Source organism: Leptodactylus fuscus, chromosome 7 (genome assembly GCF_031893055.1).
Source record: "Leptodactylus fuscus isolate aLepFus1 chromosome 7, aLepFus1.hap2, whole genome shotgun sequence".
In the NCBI taxonomy this organism is placed as follows: Eukaryota; Metazoa; Chordata; class Amphibia; order Anura; family Leptodactylidae; genus Leptodactylus; species Leptodactylus fuscus.
Window position 1 is genome coordinate 131,774,839 of NC_134271.1, and position 21,358 is coordinate 131,796,196.

Consider the following 21,358-nt stretch of genomic DNA (forward strand, 5'->3'; position numbering starts at 1 on the left):
TCCTGAAACAAAACATTCCAGGATAAACATATTGTTAGGATGCGCTGGGCCCTCCACTGTGCTGTGCGGAGGCACCCAACCCGATCCCTGTCCAGCGTCAGGATCACTGCTAGCTCTGGCACTGTGATAGGCCAGAGACCTCCACTTGAGTGTGTGGAGGTTCTGATATCTCCCTAGCACCAGGATCGGAACTTCTGGGGTCAGGGGGTTTTCACTACGGTATCAGCTGCCTAGCGACGAGCCTCTCCTGCTTCCTTCCTGCTCCCTGTCCCCTGTCACCTGTCTCCTGCCTCCTGTCCCTGCTTTTGGATTCCCTGGATTGTTACCTGGCTTGCTTTACAGACATCTCCTCCATGATGCTGATTTGGCACCCTCCTGACCTCCTGTGTATGACCTTTGGCTTCCACCTGACCTCCCTTTTTGGATTCTGATTTGGCTACTCTGTTGACCTCCTGTGTATGACCTGGCTTCCCTGACTACGCTTCTGCCTCTGCCTTCTGCTACCACGTGACCTCCAGTTATCGACCCGGCTTGATTGACCACGGATTTGTTCCTCAGGTATCTGCGTGTATTCCCTGGATTACCCTCCTGCTGATATGCGACTCCATTCCTTCCCGCTCTCTTGGATTTCACTCTAAGGTTAGTGTCTTGTTCCTTCTGGGTCCTCCTACTTGGGGTTCGCTGGGTGTGCGTCACTCTCTTGGCAGCTGCGGGTCCGGGCCTCATACTTTTACCAAGTCCAACTACACCATCAGGAGCTCTGGTGAAGAACTCCGGGGCCTGGTTCCGCTCTGGTTGCATCAGGTTCCTAAAACATATATAATGTGTTATACCAAATATAGGGTCTGAGGTGATAAGGTACAACTCAGAGGTTTAAATAAGACCTATTACAGAACTCGGGCGATGCATTAGATACAATACATATCTGTTTTGAAGAAGACCTTTAAGGAAGACCTTTCATCACCTCCACCAACACCCAACTCTTTCCATCCATTGACAGGCACTGCTCTTGTTCCCATCATTCTGTTAGTTTTAACATTCAATATGTTAATTAGATTTTTCATTGTCAGATGGACAGTCTTTGGTCTAGACCACCAACCTGACAGTGGTGGGCTAGAGAAAAAATTCTCCAGTGGAGCAGGGCCTATTAAAAGATGTAAAAAATTGGACTTAGAGGTGACGAAAGGCCCTCCTTGATATAATGTTCATGATATTTGTATTCATGTTTATACAGTTTAAAATGGAAGAATTGAATAAAACATTACTATGGGAATCACCAACCTGCCATGGCTCCAGAAATTCCTCTTTGCTTTTGTTTCCTTGTTCTACCTACTTGATCTTTTTGGTAATTTTACCATAGTTTCCTTGGTGATCAGAGATCCTACTCTTCAGTCTCCAATGTATTTCCTTCTCGGCAACCTTTCATTATTGGATATGCTATTCTCTTCAGTGACCGTTCCAAAAATGATGATCGGATTCCTCATGGAAAACATCATATCTGTCCAAGGCTGTGTTACTCAAATGTATTTCTTCCACTCTTTGGGATGCACAGAAGGAGTCCTCCTGGCAACAATGGGATATGACTGATATGTTGCCATCTGTCACCCACTACGATATATAAACATAGTGACGAAGTCTACTTGTATAAAGCTGGTCATGGTGTCGTGGTTCACAGGGTTCTCCACTTCATTAATCCATGTCATTATGACATCTCAGCTCGAATTTTGTAATACAAGACTCAAACACTTCTTCTGTGACATTAAACCCATGATAAAGCTGGCATGTAAAGATATCCATGTAAACGAAATCACTGTGACCACGGTCAGTGGCTTGCTTAGCATCACTAACTTTTCACTCACTATGTTATCCTACGTTTACATCATTACTCATGTCCTGAAGATAAGATCTTCAAAAGGAAGGTCCAAAACATTCACAACGTGTTCTTCACATTTGACCATTGTCACCTTGTTTTATGGAACAGCAATGTCCACTTACCTCGGACCTGCTTCTGAAACTTCACTGGACAAAGACAGGATTGCCGCCATATTGTTTACAGTGATTACTCCGGCTATGAACCCTATCATTTATACATTAAGAAACAAAGAGGTTAGGAATGCAACAAGAAAACTCATAAAAAGGTCAAATGCTTTTTGAATTGGTCTAGATTAAGAACTTCATAACTTTCTGGACTGGTGACATATGGATCCTGGTCAAGTAGGACCACTTGTGACCATATCAGCATCTGCAGGACATCGATACAGTAGAAACCTGTTGTAGAGTAGGAGGTCATAGGCTCCGGCCCTATCAAGGATCTAAGTAAAAGCTCACATGGCCTTTTTCAAAATCTCAGCTTGGGCTCAGCACGGCTTTTCCTCACAACTATCAGCCATGTCTCATCCAAACATTTTAAGAACATTTACAATAATCCAGAATATTTAAACAATGACATAATGGAATCAATGAAATTCTTCTGATGTCATACTAAAATAAATTTAAAGAATTTCTTTGTAATTGTTAATCTTCTAGTTTTGGTCCCAATTGCACAGATCAAAGAATCTGGGGATGTTAGGATGTCACCATAGACAGTGTATTGATAAATCAAGAGATTCTTCTCCCTATCTCTCCCCGACTATGGTCACACCTGCGTTGGGTGACCCTTCGGGGATTCCATCCCCCATTCCAATGGAAAAATAAGGAGAGGAGAAGTCCTGCAAGGAAACCGGGCGCAAACCTAGTGGACCCCATTATAGTCTATGTGGTTTACAGATTTCCATAGGTATTTCCATTTTTCAGGCCCCCAAGTGGACGCCAGAGAACACAAGCCCCAATGCAGGTGTGAGCTTAGCATCACACTAACTCAAAAGAGTTAGAGTTAAGAGCCTAAGATTTCTGCAGATATTTCAGAACAAATGTCAGTTTTTCAAGGAGGTAAGTAAAGAAAGAAAAACAGTGGTAGAGATAGATAAATGGATAAAGAATAGAGATGAGCGCCCTTGGAAAAGGGCAAATGTTGTCCCCATCTACAAAAAGGGGAAAAGGGACGATCCAGGAAATTACAGGCCGGTAAGTCTGACCTCGATAGCAGGAAAAATCTTTGAGCAAATTGTCAAGGAACATTTACTTCGGTACCTGGATGGGAAGGCATTAATTAACCAGAGCCAGCACGGCTTTATGACCAATAAATCTTGTCAGACTAACCTGATTTCCTTCTACAACAAAATCACTGAATGGTTGGACCAAGGGAATGTCGTGGACATAGTATATCTTGACTTCAGTAAGGCATTTGATAAAGTATCACATAACCTTCTTATTGAAAAAATGATTAAGTATGGCTTTGACAAAAAATCAGTTAGGTGGATTCACAACTGGCTTAATGATCGGGCACAACGAGTAATACTGAATGGCTACACATCGAACTGGAAGAAAGTCAAAAGCGGGGTGCCGCAGGGCTCTGTTCTGGGCCCAGTACTTTTTAATATCTTTATAAATGATCTGGACGATGGAATTATTGGGGAACTCATAAAATTTGCAGATGATACGAAGATAGAAGGAATAGCCAACACTAGAGAGGAGAAAGAGTGTATTCAAAAGGACTTAGACACACTGGAACAATGGGCTGAGGCGAACAAAATGGGATTTAACAGGGACAAATGCAAAGTTCTACATCTGGGTAACAGAAATGTAAAAAACATATATAGTATGGGAGGAATAGAACTAAGTGATAGCATAGGGGAAAAGGACTTGGGCATAATAGTAGATCACAAATTCAACATGAGCCAACAGTGCGGTGCTGCTGCAAAAAAGGCTAATAAAATTCTGGGATGTATTAAGACAAGCATTGAATCTAGATCAAGAGAGGTCATTATTCCCTGGTCAGACCACACCTGGAATACTGTGTACAGTTCTGGGCGCCTCAATTCAAGAAAGACATCGATATATTGGAGCAAGTCCAGAGAAGAGCAACCAAAATGGTGGAAGGTCTGCAAACCATGTCCTATGAGGAGCGGCTAAAAGAACTGGGATTGTTTAGTTTGCAGAAGAGAAGGCTGAGGGGAGATTTAATAGCAGTCTACAAATATCTGAAAGGTAGTCACAGTGCAGAGGGATCTCCCCTATTCTCATTAGCACAAGGAAGTACAAGAAGCAATGGGATGAAACTAAAGGGAAAGAGATACAGATTAGACATTAGGAAAAACTTTCTGACAGTGAGGGTAGTGAGAGAGTGGAATAGGCTGCCACGGGAGGTGGTGGGCGCTCCATCAATGGAAATCTTCAAGCGGAATCTGGATAAACATATAGCTGGGATGATTTAGGAAAACGTGCACTCGCAGGGGGTTGGACCCGATGGCCCTTGAGGTCTCTTCCAACTCTACCAAAAAAGAAAAAAAAAAAAAAAAAAAAAAAGGTGTTCGATCGAATACTACAGTATTCGAAATACTCGTACTCGATCGAACAATACTAGCTGTTCAAAGTTTAAGGTTCGATGCAGAACCAGCGTTGATTGGCAGAATGCTATACATTGCCAATCAACGCTAATACTTCTTATACCTTTAGAAGTCTTCTCCGAGGAGCATCCCCGGGGTGTCTTCCGGCTGGAATTCACTCTGCCTAGGCATCCGGCCCAGGCAGAGCCGACTGCACATGCGCGGGCATGCCTTCGCATGCGCAGTCGGCTCTGCTCAGGCGTTGGGCTGGGCAGAGCCGACCGTGCATACGCAGTCGGCTCTGCTTAGGCCCCGATGCCTAGGCAGAGTGAATTCCAGCCGGAAGACGCCGCGGGGACGCTGCGCCGGGAGAAGACTTCAAGGGGAATCCAGTCCGACCGTCACTCGTGGACTTGGTAAGTATAATTGTATCGAATTTTGTGTACCCCTGAAACGAGCATTTTCCCCCATAGTCTATGGGGTTCGAAATCCGTTCGAACAGTCGAACAGTGTGCGGCTGTTCGAATCGGATTTCGAACCTCAGACATTTTAGTGTTCGCTCATCTCTAATAAAGAAGCATTTTTCTATATAGTTCTTTGATTCATTTGCTCTATTGATTTCTGGAAAGTTTGTTGAAAGCTTAGTGACCCATTGTTATCCTGTGATAATAAATTATTTAACTGTTACTTCATCCATTCACAAGTTGACGTGTAAAACTCTATATTTTTTTTATCCTTTTGCCAATCAGAAATTTAACACATTTTTAGAATTTACTATTTTTCTACAAAAGTTACAATTTTTCCTGGTGAACTTTTACCTTCCGAGTATGTAGTGTAAATGACCTATTTTCAAACTAAGTTTTTATGTTAAACATACTTTTTAAGAATCTGACTTTTAAATTTTTTTTCCATGTCACTCTCTTTATTTTTTAAAAAGGCATCCTGTAATTTCCACTCTTGTTGTAAGCCTAATAATAGCCTGACAATTGCCAGTTCTGTAGTGGATTACTTTGCATTAGTAAAGCTTTTACATGACAAACAGGGGCGGAAGGTAACACCTCTATAGACCACATAGACCACATAACACCAGTCATCGCATTTATAGATGATAGAAGATGTCACCATTTATCTACTCCCCGCCCTGCACAGAAACTGTCTAGAAAATTCTCCCATAGACCTCAATGCGTTGGCATCAGATTATAGCTGTCCAAGGACATAGGAGAAGCTCAGATGGCCACCTCCACAATCATGAACAGAAAATAGAATAATAATTCTGCAACACGAAAACAAAAATTGTGTTAAAAAAGTGATATAATTCACTTCATGGGGTTAATCAATAAGTAAAAACATGGCGGCACATTCCTTTTAAAGGGAGTCTATCATTGGTGTCAGTGGTTTTGAGATAAAGATGTGCCTGAATAGGCTTTAAAAAGGCTATTCTACTGCTACCTTGTCTTTTTAGATTCTCCCTGTCGTTCCGTTGTAATCCTGGTTAATAACTTTATGCAAATGACCCTATGGAGCACCCTAGGCGTTCCCCAGGATCTCCGAGCACCCCCCACATCATACCTTTCATTCCGCCTCCTCTAGTGCTTATGCTCCATCTGCCGTCCTCCTCCGTACATACTGTGCCACCCTCTTGTCTCCAATCCCCCTCTGGCAGTTCTAATCTCGGGCATACTGAGCAGTATGCCCAGTTCTCCAGCGAGCTACACCAAAATCCATTCACTTCTATTAGAACTGATGTAATGACAAGGCTGAGAGCTTCAATAGGCTCCAAACTGTCATGGCCACCAATCAACGCCCTCGGATGACGACCAAGAGGGTGGAAATCGGACAAAGATGGCACCTGCGCACTTTAGATGCCGCAGTCACTTTTTACTGTGTCATCTAAAGTGTTAACAGATGGGATTCGTGACGGAACGATCAAAACTGTTAGTGGCGGGCCTTGGCTGTATTATACAGCTGGTATCCTCTGTGTATGGACAGGGCTCAGCTCCGTACATGCTGTCTCCATACATTCCTTCCTGCCTAATCATGTATATTGACGTAATTAGGCGTGACGGGGTTAAACCCTGATAAAGTTGTAATGTACACAGATTCACGTCAATGAGCTCATTCGGAAAGGTGTCAAAGGTGTCTTCAGTAGATATGAGCGAACAGTAAATTGTTTGAGGTTCGATATTGTTTTCGAGTAGCCCCTCAATATTCGACTACTCGAATCGAATATTGAACCCTATTATAGTCTATGGGGGGAAAATGCTCGTTTCAGGGGTAGGCAACGTTCGATCAAATTATACTTACCAAGTCCACGAGTGAGGGTCGGGCTGGATTCTCCGAGAAGCCTTCTCCGTGCAGAAGCGGGCATGCGCAGTCGGCTCTGCCCAGGCCCGATGCCTAGGCAGAGTGAATTCAGAGCCGGAAGACGCCGCGGGGAAGCTGCACGGAGAAGACTTCTAAAGGTAGGAGAAGAACCAGCGTTGATTGGTCGACTGTATAGCATTCGGCCAATCAATGCTGGTTCTGCATCAAACTTTTCCATTTGAACAGTGAGTGGTACTCGATCGAGTACGAGTATTTTGAATACCGTAGTACTCGATCGAATACCTACTCGATCGAATACTACTCGCTCATCTCTAGTCTTCAGCACCTTTGTTTTTATAATGCTTAGGTGGTCTTATGTGTGTGCTGCGAGATAACTCATTTGCATGCTAACAAAAAACGGGATTTATACCGAACGGCGGTGCGGAGAAGACATCTAACGGTAGGAGACGAATAGCCCTTCTTAAGGCTATTCCGACATGTTAGTGGGAAAAAAAAAGAGTTTTAATGATAGGATCCCTTTAAATAGTCTGTGGGGGTCTGACCACTGAGAATGGGTGGGTGTCATACCTACATTGCAAATGCAGCCAAGGTGAATGTAGCTGTGCCCCTGCTGAACAGGTCAAGCCCCCATTCCCAATCACTTCAACGGGAGCCCAGGTGTAGCCAAGTTCTGTACTTCAACTATCTTCGATTCCCCCATTGAAGTGGATAAGTGCAGGAATGTCCCCTATCCAGCAGAGGCGCACTTACATTTATCCTGGCTGCATTTTCAATGGGGGTAAAACACCCACTGCTGCTCTCAGGATCAGTGGGGGGGGGTCTCAGTTTGTCAGACCCTCATCGATTAGCTATTCATGCTCTATCAACTGTGTTCACAATGGACAGAATTCAGTGGCTTTTGGTCTAACAATGCAGAACTCGTTAAAAATTTTGGTAAAACTTTGGTAACCGAATCAGATCGACATATCTAATGTGGATGGCTTATGAGAATAAGTGAAGAATTTTATGTCTGGAAAACCTATTTATGGTTGTTTATCTTCTACTATTGCTATAATGTAGACAAATCCCCGGATACTGATTCCCCCGTGAAAGAAAAAAAAAAAAATTACAATCATTAAAAATTTCCCTTAGGAATGAGCGGATGATTATATATACCTGTCATTACAATGCCCGTAAGAGAAAAATATCTCATCTACCGAATACGAGGGGCCTTGAAGCTGAACCTTTACTTTGATACGTTTTATGGATTTCACATTGAGAATATTTGGTTTTTACTCTTCACATTTATCAGTTTCATTACATTTTTCATTTCCGTTCTGAGGTAAGATAGTACGAGTGAGTCTTCAGTCACTAGATAGCATTATCTTTCAGGAGAGGTTTACAATGGGTTCCTGTATATCTATTGGCCAGGGAAATACCCATATAAGACAAAGTACATTCAAAAGAAAAAAATCAAAAATTCATAAATTTTTTTGCAAAAATTTCTTAAAATTCTAAAAAACTCATCACTTCTGAAAAGCCCTGCCTAATGTTTAAAGGGGTTATCTGGTTTGTGAGATTGAAGGCTTATCTGTGTCAGTGGGGCAGCTCTATAGTTTGTACAGCGAGTAAGCAATGTAGTCAGTGATATGTGGGGGGTCCAGGTGTCGAATATATCCTGACGATAGGCCATCAATATCAGAAATTGGATAACCCCTTTAAGCATGCATACAGTATATTATGAATTATTATGATTATGGATCTGCTAGCCCAAATCACTGTATAAAACATTGCTTTAAGGGAACATTTTAGGAAAAACTGATACTGGTTGTCAATTGCGCAACTAAAGGTTAACGGGTCCTGATTAGAGATGAGCGAGTAGTACTCGATCAAGTAGGTATTCAATCGAATACTACGGTATTCAAAATACTCATACTCGATCAAGTACCACTCGCTGTTCGAATGGAAAAGTTCAATGCAGAACCAGCATTGATTGGCCGAATGCTATACAGTCGGCCACTCAACGCTGGTTCTTCTCCTACTTTTAGAAGTCTTCTCCGTGCAGCTTCCCCGCGGCGTCATCCGGCTCTTCATTCACTCTGCCAGGAATCGGGCCTGGGCAGAGCCGACTGCGCATGTCCACTTGTAGTGTGGGCATGCGCAGTCGGCTCTGCCCAGGCCCGATGCCTGGCAGAGTGAATGAAGAGCCGGAAGACGCCGTGGGGACGCTGCAAGGAGAAGACTTTTCAGAGGATCTAGCCCGACCCTCACTCGTGGACTTGGTAAGTATAATTTGATTGAACGTTGCCTACCCCTGAAACGAGCATTTTCCCCCCATAGAATATAATAGGGTTCGATATTCGATTCGAGTAGTCAAATATTGAGGGGCTACTCGAAACGAATGTCGAACCTCGAACATTTTACTGTTCGCTCATCTCTAGTCCTGATGCTTGTGCCCACCTGCCCAGCTTTGCCGTGTCCTTTCCATACTTTTTAACATTTACCTTTCATTTTCCTTTTCTAAATGGGATCAGTGACCCATAAAATGAGTTCACATGTCTATGCATACAATTTTCCTACCCTGTCAGTGCCCCCCACATAGTCATTATGCCCCCTTTTCTGCCATAGCCTCCCTTACAAATTCCCACCTTAACTACATTCTGCTGATGAAGTATGATGGCTATTTTCTTTTTTGTGACAGTGAAAGGCTGTGTGCACATAAATCTTCTGCCCCTGTCTCACTCTAGTGCACCAGTGGGTAGGGTATATAAATGTATGCTTCACAAACTGAAAGTCTACTGTTTTCTACAGTGACCATTCCAAAAATGATGTTTGATTTTCTCATGGAGAACATCATCTCTGTCAAAGGTTGCATCAGAAAGGAAGGAGATCAAAGAAATGTTACTAGCTCTAGTGCATTAGGTGTGACTTGTGGGCCCCCCTGACTTCTGGGCCCAGTCACAGCTGCAACTTTTGCAACCCCTATAGTTATCCCAGTTTAATTTGTTATGCCTAGGGTAGGATCTGAGGGAGCGTTATACAAATGTTTAAATAGCGTGGCGGAGTCTGACCGCGAGAGAAGATGGACGCTTGAGCTGAGAGCTCCGCTGCAGTCAGCCAATTCCCCGCTCATAACTCTAGCGAAATCTAGCTACGATGGTTAAGACCGGCAAGGAGAGGGGCCAGGAACCCCCCGAGACCCCGAAACAATCGAAGCAGCAAAGCGACTTGCAGAAATACTTGCGGAGAAAGTCTCTTCACTCTCCAGCCCGCATGCCTAAGATGGCGCCGATCCCTAGCTACGGGCAAGAGGAGGCAGAAGACTCGGACCTAGAGAGCACGGCCGACCTAGACCCGGCTCGCTCGGGAGGTGAATACATCTTTCGGGGATTCTTGCAGAAAGCACTTATTAAAGCTCTCTCCCCAGTGATGGCGGAACTTGCTGAAATTAAAGCTGAACTCTATAGCAATAGTCAGAAGGTACAGCACCTAGAACATGGCGTAGGCGCTATACAAAACCATTCTACTTCTGTGGAAGCAGCCTTACACTATCAAAAGGAATATATCGATAGGTCTCTCACGTTAATCGAGGACCAGGAAAACAGAAATAGGAGAAAGAACATTAGAATTAAGGGCTTACCGGAAGCAAACGGCACTGAAGATCTCCCCAAGATGGCCGCCCTTCTCTTTGAGACCTTGTGGGCCCTGAACGCGCGTCGGCCATTACTATTGAGCGCATCCACAGGGCAGTCAGACCGAAGCCGCAGTCTGGAGAGCCTCCGAGGGATATAATTTGTGGCCTCCTCTCCTTCCGGGACACAACAGCCCTTTTGTCAGCAGCTAAAGGCAAAGACAAGATCCTGATTGGTGAGGACGAAATAGGCATCTATCAAAATATAGCCCCCTCTATTCTTGCAAAGCGCCGTATTCTGCGACCACTGCTGGAACTCTTACGGAAGATGGACATCAAATACGCCTGGCTCTATCCGTTTGGTTTAGCCTTCTCATACAAAGGCAGACGTCTTTCTGTACATACTCCTGCGGATTTACCTGCTGTGTGGTCATTGCTTGGAGTCGACCCGCTGGAAATTCAATCTTGGCTATCAGTCCCTCCTCTGCCGGAGTTCCCGGATCTACCCGACCCGGATTCCTGGAACCAAGCGACTAGACTCAAGTCGCCAAGGCACAAGCGTTTTCCTCCGAAGGCATCATCTTCCCTTTTGAACTGATACTGGTTCACGATGTCTTCTTCACTACTATTCGTGAGTCCTAGATCCCCCATGTTGTTTCCTTGTAGGTTTATGTTCTTATACTCTGGGGTCTTACCTAACGCCGCAAGCCTGGCTCTATTGCCTTGCTCCTATAGCCTTAGTGTGTACGTAGACAATATATCTACACATGTTCAGTAGAATCTTTCACGGTAGTAACTGATGAGTGTAGTCGGTTACACTCACATAGTCGATATTTACGCAGCGATTGCTGTGCCTTCCAGAGCTGCGTTTTCTACACTATCAGCCTCACTACGACACCAGCTATCCAGTTCATAACCCGGTTATCTTTAAATGTTTATTGCTTGTTGATTGTTTGCTTATTTTTGCCATGTTTACTATTTTTTATGGCCTCTAAGGGATATTTCTTGGTATGTCCTGTGTTGTTAGCTTTTGGGGCTACATTATATGTTATGTTTTGCTTTAATGTTCTACTCCTCTTCTACATCCCCCCCTCCCCACGTACTTCCAACTATACAAATGTAATTCTCAGTTAATAACAGTCAAGCTGTACGCCCCACACCGGTAGCCTCGCCATCCCTTACTTTAAAGCTTATCCACACATACTTGCTCAGGATATCTTTTCCATAACCTTCTATGACCCCCTCATTATAATTGGACGTGCTGAGTCTGGTCATCTCCTATCACTAGAAACAGCGGGGTGCGGTTGACACTTCCGATCAGACCACACACATACAGTACCTTACCCACTCCGATTCATTTAAATATCTCGCATTGGTTATACTTATCTCTACAACGTTAGAGATCTGTTTGCATTGGACCTAACACCAGTTCCAAATTTTTCCAGTTAATCCTCCCCAGACCACTTTCCTCACTTGCCTTCTCGCTCCCCCCCTTAATCCCTCCCCCCCCCCCACTTTACGCTGGCTCCAACCCCCCACCTATCTTTTCCTATTTAACTCATCCCGAAGTAGCCAGTTCCTCTAAATACCTTGTTCTTTCTTCACTTCACAAATGGCCATGATAAATTGCGCTACGTGGAACATCAATGGCCTTAACTCCCCGCATAAGCGCCATGGGATGTTACACATTTTGAAACAGTTGAAATCTGATGTGTTTTCATCCAGGAGACACACCTGAAAGCGACTAAGCCTATCTCTTTCCCGAAACGAATGTACAACCAGTGGTTTTTTAGCTCACACCCAACATCTGCTAGTAAGGGAGTTGCAATAGCTATCCACCACACAGTTCCCTTTGAATGCCAACAAGTCCTAACAGATGTGGAAGGACGTTACCTCTTCTTAAAAGGGCTACTGGCATCCCGGAAGATCACCTTGGCGTGTCTCTACGCCCCCAACCATAGCCAGTGTTCATGGATTAAGGACTCACTATACACCTTGTCACAATTTGCACATGGCGATCTTATTGTTGGTTCGGATCTTAATGTGACCCTAAACTCTCACTTAGACTCATCCTCTTCCAGACCTGCGTTGTCCCAGAAAGCCATGGCTTCTCTTAACAGAACTCTCCAAGAACTCCACCTAACAGACGCATGGCGCTCACAACATCCCTCTACTAGAGACTATACGCACTTTTCAGCAAAAGGAAATTCTCACCAGAGAATTGACTACATTTTGTGCTCTACCACGTTGTTATGAGACATAACTTTATCTCGTATCCACCCCACCTCTCTGTCAGACCATGCTCCTGTTACTGTCTCGTTTGTTCTGAAAGACATTACCCCCCATGAATGGACTTGGCGACTTAATGAAAGTCTTCTTAATGACCCACAACTAGTTTCTGACCTACATGTGAAACTGGCAGAATATTTTGCACTGAACAACTCGTCTGAAGTACCTACTAGTGTGACATGGGAGGCACATAAGGCATTTATAAGAGGAGTTTTAATAGCCAAAGCAGCACATATCAAGAAATTCAAGCAGAAAGAAATCGATTCCATTTTGGCGCAAATCTCCTCTATTGAGAGACTCCACAAATTGAACGGAATTAACTCCCTTCAAACTGAACTTGCCTCTCTACGCGAGAAACTGAAAAGACTTTTTCAACACCAAGTCTCGAAGCACCAATTCTTTTATAAATTGCGCATGTATGAACATAGGGACAAGAGTGGTAAGCTCATGACCAATTACATAAAAAAGAGAAAACACCTGGCTTTTATTAAACAAATCCGGAACAAAGATGACAACTTAGTGTCAGAAACTCCGCAGATTGCAACTGCTTTCCAACATTTTTACACACAGCTTTATGACATTAGGGAGGATGAGTCCGAAAATGACCACCTATCTAGACTAGAAATGACTGAAACTTTCCTGAAATCCTTAAAACTCCCGACCCTTTCTGACCCGGCAGCAACCTCCTTGCTAGAACCAGTCACTGTCCAGGAGCTTAGACTAGTCTTGAGCACATTTCCCAACGGGAAAAGCCCAGGTCCAGATGGCCTATCACTCCTATACTATAAGAAATTTAGCGAAGTCCTTCTACCCCAACTAGCCTCACTCTGTAATTCTCTTTTCAAAGGTGACATGTTGACGAGACAATCACTGGAAGCTTTTATCACCCTCATTCCAAAAGAGGGAAAAGACCCCGCCCTTTGCGGGAGCTATCGTCCGATATCACTGCTCAATCTAGATATCAAAATTTGGGCGAAACTCCTGGCACTTAGACTTCAGCCCTATCTCCCACGTTTACTGAATGAGGAACAGTCGGGCCTCGTCAAATCAAGGGAGGGGAAAAATAACTCTCACAAACTCCTTCACGCAATAGTGTGAAATGTAGAAAACAGGGCACTCACCCGCCACGGTGATTCTTTGCAATATATGATCCTTCACGCAATAGCGCTGACAAACAAACGTAACCTTGACTTGGTCCTTCTCGGCATAGATGCCAAGAAGGCTTTCGACAGGGTCGACTGGGGCTTCCTCAAAATCTCTCTAAAAACCTTTGGCATACCCGACCCCTTCATTACTGCTATATTTTCCCTATACTCAAACCCACATGCCCGTTTGAAGGTTAACAGAACCCTATCACCCTACTTTGACATTAGAAACGGTACTCGTCAAGGCTGTCCCCTATCCCCTTCCCTCTTTATACTCTCGCTGGAATCTCTTCTCCAAGCAGTGAGACAGAACCCCGATATCAAAGGCCTCTCCTTAGGAGACCGTACATTGTCCTCGGTAGCATTTGCAGACGACATTCTATTTGTAGTGTCAAATCCCAGAGTAGCCCTTCCCCTAATTACAAGATTAATGTCAGACTATGGCCGTCTCTCAAACTATAAACCAAACCTATCCAAGTCGGAAGTGCTAGTAGTCTCCCTCCCACCACAAGAATTAGCTGAAATAAAAGCGAGCTCCCCATATGTTTGGAGAACGAACCATATTAAGTACCTAGGGATTAAACTTACTAGTGAACTCCAAAACTTGTATACCGAAAACTTTCTCCCGTTACTCCAAGACTTATGTAATGTCTTACAGACCTATGACTTACCTCGTCTCTCCTGGATGGGTCGGAAAAACTTAATTCAAACTTATGTGGTCCCAATGATCCTGTACAAACTTCAAATGCTCCCCATAGCACTACCCCCTTCCTACCTGCGGTCCATTCGCTCACTACTGAGTAAATTTGTATGGAAGAACAAGCCTCCTAGGCTAGCATATTCCTTCCTGACAAAATCCAAGTGTAATGGAGGCATCTCCATGCCAGACATCTCATTATACTATAATGCTAATCTTCTAAACTGCTGGTTGGATATGAGTGCCCCACTGAATGACTCACTATTTAACGCACTAGTTGAATTCGAGCACAGTCTAAACCTGAAGAACATACTCTGGAACTCTGGACTTCGGACCATTTGCTCGAAAACTTTTGACTTTCTCCTAAAAGGCCCCTGTGAAGCATGGTGCCTTCATAAAAATACCCTTGCACCATCTCCATCCAAAGCTTACCCTGCTGACCTGATACCTCACCTTCTTCCCACGAAAGTCAAACCTATGCAGGACGTTTGGTCTAGATTGTTTGGAAAAACTCTTAGAGACCTGATTAGTAACGGAGAACCGATCACACCAGAGACCTTTCAGATATGGTTCCCGGAATTGGCCCTATCCCCTCTACACCATGCACACTTCCGTTGGGCTGTCTCCTCTATCCCTAAACTATGTCAGCTCCGCAGACCATTAACCCCCTTTGAAAACCAAATCCTTTCCGACTCGCAATCCTCGAGACGACTTGCGAAATGTAAGGCCTCTCTTCTCTTTGGCCTACCTGACCGCACTCCGACATTCATCACCTCGTGGGAGAAAGAACTACAACTCACCCTCGACGCTGAGAAGATTGATTCCATTCTTTCAAACTGCCATGGCTTCACGACTTGTACTAAACTCCAGGAGCTACATTATAAAACCCTGACTAGATGGTACAGAACTCCCTCATGACTCCACACTCACAAACTTGCAGACACTGATACATGCTGGAGATGTTTAGCAGAACCGGGTACGCAACTACACATTTGGTGGACCTGTCCGCTAATACAGCCCTATTGGCGACAAATTCAAGGCCTAATTAATGATATTGCATCCAACCGGATTGTCCTTACTCCAGAATTAGTCTTGCTCTCCCTTCCACAACCAGAGCTATCACCAAACAAAATGGACTTATCTACCCATCTCATAGAGGCAGCGAAGTCCCTAATACCAAAGTATTGGCTGCAACCGATTACTCCACCCATTTCCCACTGGAAGGAAACAGTCTCTCAAATCTCGAGGTTTGAAGAGATGCTTTATAGATCGAAAGGTCAACACTCTAAATTCCAACGTATCTGGTCCCCGTGGCTTCAATTCAATGATACTACTCTAACGGCTGATACCTAAACAGATAAGGAGGTCAACTGGCTTATCCTCCCCCCCCCCCTCTTTAGGTGTAAGTAGATCCCCCGACCCCCCCCCCCCCCCCCGCACAGACCCTTCCATCTTTTCTCTTGTCTTCTATACTTCTTATTTTTTCTCCCATACAGGCTGCTTTATACTAAAAGACTGTTTTTGCATCCTAATCGAGCCAACGTTTTTCAACCTGAGATCTTTGGACACCTCCCCTGCATTGGACATTGTACTTATAGACTTTACCTCCCCTCACCCGCACCCCCCTTTACCATTATGGAACTGGACTTTGTGGAACGTCCTATTCTAGGCGTCCAACCGCTTGCAAAACCTCTTCGTTGTACTTGTTATAAACGTTGAAATGTTTACTGCTATCTATGGGGGGATATGCTTGTTTCAGGGGTAGGCAACATTCGATCAAATTACACTTACCAAGCCAACGAGTGAGGGCCGGACTGGATCCTCCAAGAAGTCTTCTCCGCGCAACGTCCCCGCGGCATCTTCTGGCTCTGAATTCACTCTGCCAGGCATCGGGCCTAGGCAGAGCCGACTGCGCATGTGCGGGCATGCGCAGTTGGCTTTGCCCAGGCCGGATGCCTGGCAGAGTGAATTCAGAGCCGGAAGAGGACGCGGGAACGCTGCGCAGGAAGACTTCTAAAGGTAAGAGAAGAACCAGCGTTGTTTGGCAATGTGTAGCATTCTGCCAATCAATGCTGGTTCTGCATCAAATCCTAACTTTGAACAGCTAGTAGTGTTCGATCGAGTACGAGTATTTCGAATACCGTAGTATTCAATCAAATACTTACTCGATCGAATACTACTCGCTCATCTCTATTAAAGGACTATATATTGGCCTGATTCACAAGGCCAAAACACTGTTTGATTCAGGTGATTCTGATGTATCAGCATTGATATGTTGTGGTCTGGCGACACTCCCCTTAATTCCTAAATATCTGTGTTCTGAATTGGTTAATATACACAGTTCATGTTAAATTTCAGACTTTTATTAGAAGATGGAAAAATTTAATGAAACATTACTAAATGAGCTCATTCTTACGGGAATTACTGACCAGCGATGGCTCCAGAGATTCCTTTTTGTCTTTGTTTTGTTTTTCTACATTCTTGACATTTGTGGCAATCTCATCATAATCTCCTTGGTGATTAGAGATTCTACTCTACATTCCCCAATGTATTTCCTTCTCGCCAACCTTTCCTTTGTAGATCTGATGTTTTCTACAGTGACCGTTCCAAAAATGATGTTTGGCTTTCTCATGGAGAACATCATCTCTGTCAAAGGTTACATCATCCAAATGTATTTCTTTCACTTTTTGGGCTGCACAGAAGGAGTCCTCCTGGCTTCTATGGGGTACGACCGATATGTTGCCATCTGCCACCCCCTACGATATTTAACCATAATGGGGAGGTCAACTTGTATCCAATTGGTTGTAGTTTCATGGTTCATAGGTCTCTCTACGTCATTAATCCATGCCATTATGACATCACAGCTTCCATTTTGTAATATTAAAAGAATCAAACACTTTTTCTGTGATGTGAAGCCGGTAATAAAGCTGGCGTGTAAAGACATCCACGTGAACGAAATCACCTTGGCCACAGTCAGCGGCTTTCTAAGCACCGGAACCTTTTCACTCACTTTGTTGTCCTACGTTTACATCATTAGTCATGTCCTGAAGATAAGATCTTCAAAAGGAAGGTCCAAAACGTTCTCGACGTGTTCCTCCCACTTGACCATTGTCATCTTGTTTTACGGAACAGCAATGTGCACTTACCTTGGACCTGCTTCGGAAGCTTCACTGGAAAAAGACAGGATTGCCGCCATATTGTTTACAGTTTTTACTCCGACTTTAAACCCTATTATTTATACATTGAGGAACAAAGAAGTTAGAAATTCAGTAGTAAAATTCATTAAGTGGCCAAATACATTTTGAATTTATCAAAAATATTGTGAATAAAAAATTTGGATTCATATCTTTTAGGCCTGGTTCACATCTACATTCGGGAGTTTGCTTGGGGACCCCCCCCCCCACCCAAATGGAAATATATTCGCCTAAAAAAGTGGTTACTAGAGATGAGCGAGTAGTATTCGATCGAGTAGGTATTCGATCGAATACTACAGTATTCGAAATAGTCGTACTCGATTGATGCAGAACCAGCATTGATTGGCCGAATGCTATGCAGTCAGCCAATCAACGCTGGTTCTTCTCCTACCTTTAGAAGTCTTCTCCGTGCAGCTTCCCCGCAGCATCTTCCGGCTCTTCATTCACTCTGCCAGGCATCGGGCCTGGGCAGAGCCGACTGCGCATGTCTGCTTGTAGTGCGGGCATGTGCAGTCGGCTCTGCCCAGGACAGATGCCTGGCAGAGTGAATCCAGAGCCGGAAGACGCCGCGGGGACGCTGCAAGGAGAAGACTTTGATTTGATCGAATGTTGCCAGTGTCCGGAGATGACTTTCAGCCTGACAGTGAACAAGCAGCACCCCGGCCCCCTCCATCCCTAAGAGCGGGGAGCGCGTCATCCCCCGGAGCTGCTGCTGCCCGGCCTGCAAGTGTCCGGAGTGCTTGTTCACAGTGCAGGCTGAGAGTCGACTCTCAGCCTGCACTGTGAACAAGCAGACACCGGGGATCCCTGGCTGCTTCCTGCGATCAACCCATACGTCCTTCGCTATTGATCGGTAGATCGCGATCAATGTATTGGGCACCCCTGCTGTAGGGTATGGATGAGAAATTCTGTACTAAATAATCTAAAATATTAGGTATAGAGCTCAATAGTAACCAGGAAGATGATGTAATCTAATAAAATGGTAATATAAAGTTCTGAAGGGACCACACGACTACCGTGACCCCTTCTCTGTTTATATCACACACCAAAGCTGCTAACAGAGTGCAATGGAAACAGACAAGGGGTTTCAGCAGTAGAGTTGTGGCTCTTCAATACCCCTTTAAGTTTAATAGCACTTGACCAGAAGACAATCTAAGAAAGTAATGGACATCCCCAAAAAAGCAGCCACATGTATAAAGTCCATAAAAACATAAATTACATTAAAACATGGTTTGTCAATGAATTACTATAGCTATATATGAAAAAAGTATTTTTTTCTAACTATATGACCATATCAAAGACGTTCTACACAATGGACATGTTATGACCCGGTCTCAGCAGTCTCGGCCTGTTAGGTTCAGGCGCAGAGTGTCCGGACGGCATTCAGCGCGTGAACCACCTGATGCACGGCAGGGGAATGTTCACACCAGACATGCTGTTTCTGCTCTGGCACTCGGGCGTGGTTCACGTGGTGAGTGGCCTGGTGGATCAGTGCCTGGTGTGTCTTGGCCTCTGAAGGGGTTAAGTTCTCTGCAGTGCTGAAAACTTTACAGGCCATGTGCGAGGCCTTCTCTTTACTATATAAGGCTGTTGCACATGCTATCTCATGCCGGTCTTAAACTTCTGTACCTGTGCTCCAGTAATGGTCTGTTCTCTGAAGCTGCTACCATCTGCATCCCGGCCCATCCAGTTTCTTGCTCCTGTTCACACAGGGCTGGTTCATTAAGTATTGAGCTCCTATCCAGACATAGTCTTCCGGGCGCAGCGAGCCCTAGGTATTTTTTTGGTAGGGGTTTTTTATAGTGTGTGATCCTAAGTTCTGTTTTTTCCTATCCCTTGCTTAGTTCAGTTATTCTGTGTTTCACGTTTATTTTCTCCCTATGCTTTGCGTTGCTCATGTTCACCGTTAGTCCAAGTCTGGACATCCGTGGGGGGCTTGTTCTGTATCTGCCTCTCCTTTGTAAACGTGAAGCTAGACAGGGGCTCTATTAACCTTTGTAGGTTAGCTACTTCTCCGGCTGTGCTCGGGCCCCTTCAGACAAGTTAGTCGGGCCCACGGCTACTTCTAGTTGTGCGAGGCAGGGTGTAGGAGGATCCACACTAGAAGTCCAAACTGCTCATACTTATTATTGTTTGTTTTTTATATATGTTTTTCCTTTACTAGACTGAGAAGTTATCAGTCAGGGGCCAGTCCGTGGTCAGGGATCTCTAGACCATAACAGGACAATCCCTAACAGTTAGAAGGGACCCTTGACATGAGTTCCCTTATGACAAGCCCCAGCAATCACTAATCTATGAGGAAACCTGGCAGGAAGTGTTCAGTTTCCCTGCAGCGCCACTACAGGAGAAACTGTGCATTACATGTACAAATCAAATGTCTGTGTAATACAAGATAAAAGAAAACCAAAACATTTTTTTTCCCTAAATTAGACAGACCCTTTAGTAATTGTAGAGATTTCACAGTTTCTTTTATAATTTGAGTGCTTAAATATTTTTCTCAAGGGGTTTCTAACTTCTTTATTCCTTAGGGTGTAAATAATAGGATTTAATGAAGGTGTTATCAATGCGAGCAATATGGCTGCCACTCTGTCACTTTCAATGGAAGTTTCGGAGTCAGGACCAAGATAAGTACACATGACTGTCCCATAAAACAACATGACTACGATTAGGTGGGCAGAACAGGTGGAGAAAGCTTTGGTTCTCCCCTTGGAGGACTGATGAGTAAGAAGGTAACTGATGATGTAGAAGTAGGATAATACCGTCAGGATAAAGGTTCCCGTGCAAATGAATCCACTGAAGTAAGTAAGAGTCATTTGGTTGACGCTGATATCATTACAAGCCAGTTTTATGACCGGTTTCACATCACAATAGAAGTGATTAACCTTGTTGGCCTTACAAAATGGCAGCCGTGATGTCATCAGTGCGTTCACCAGTGATGTGGTGAGACCTGCAGCCCACGATATAAGGACAAAGTTGGTGCAAACAGGTCTTCTCATAATAATCTTATATCGAAGAGGGTGGCATATAGCAACATACCGGTCATAACCCATGGCAGAAAGTAGGACTCCTTCCGAAAAACCCAAAGAGTGGAAGAAATACATCTGCGCAATACAAGCTTCTATGGAAATCACATTCTGTGTCCAGAAACCCACCATCATTTTAGGTACTGTCACCGAAGAAAAGCAGATATCCAGAAATGAAAGATTGGCCAAAAAGAAATACATTGGGGAATGAAGGGAAGGATCTCGGGTGGCCAAAATGATGATAAGGACATTGCCCATAATGTCAAGCTGATAGAAGAGGAGAACAAAAAGGAAGAGCATCTTCTGGAGCCAAGGCAGGTCTGTGAGGCCAACGAGGATGAAGTCAGATACTGATGTCCCGTTACTAGTATCCATCTTTTCAAGAACAACTGTGGAAAATATGGTCACTAGATATTGATTTGTCTAAATTTAGTATAAAGATTAAAACATTTTTATTTTACATAATGGTGTAGTTGTCTACCTAAAGAGAGTACAAGAATATTTACAAAGGCAGATGTTGGGTTCTTAAATATGGCATCTGCTCAGGAGCTAAGTGGTTGCCATAAATGCTGGGTCTCTACTGATCATGGGCATTAAGACCCATGGCATTGCCAACATTTTTGGGAGGAGTGAAGGATCCTGAGCTGGTGT

General features: G+C 44.2%; 2 protein-coding genes and 1 pseudogene across 2 annotated transcripts; 2 read left to right on the plus strand and 1 right to left on the minus strand.

Moving 5' to 3' along the window:
- The first annotated feature begins 1,266 nt into the window (after positions 1-1,266).
- On the plus strand, positions 1,267-2,154 carry LOC142214503 (olfactory receptor 12D1-like; annotated as a pseudogene).
- A 14,708-nt stretch (positions 2,155-16,862) lies between these two features.
- Positions 16,863-17,795, plus strand: LOC142214504 (olfactory receptor 12D1-like). Its single transcript, XM_075283451.1, has one exon. The coding sequence runs from the start codon at positions 16,863-16,865 to the stop codon at positions 17,793-17,795; it is 933 nt and encodes a 310-aa protein (XP_075139552.1).
- A 2,315-nt stretch (positions 17,796-20,110) lies between these two features.
- On the minus strand, positions 20,111-21,082 carry LOC142214506 (olfactory receptor 12D2-like). The gene has a single exon (XM_075283452.1). The coding sequence runs from the start codon at positions 21,080-21,082 to the stop codon at positions 20,111-20,113; it is 972 nt and encodes a 323-aa protein (XP_075139553.1).
- Positions 21,083-21,358: the final 276 nt, after the last annotated feature.

What these genes read in the sequence shown, in the direction of transcription:
- LOC142214504 (XM_075283451.1), top strand. Translation starts at nt 16,863, where the DNA reads ATGGAAAAATTTAATGAAACATTACTAAATGAGCTCATTCTTACGGGA.
- LOC142214506 (XM_075283452.1), bottom strand. Translation starts at nt 21,082, where the DNA reads ATGGATACTAGTAACGGGACATCAGTATCTGACTTCATCCTCGTTGGC.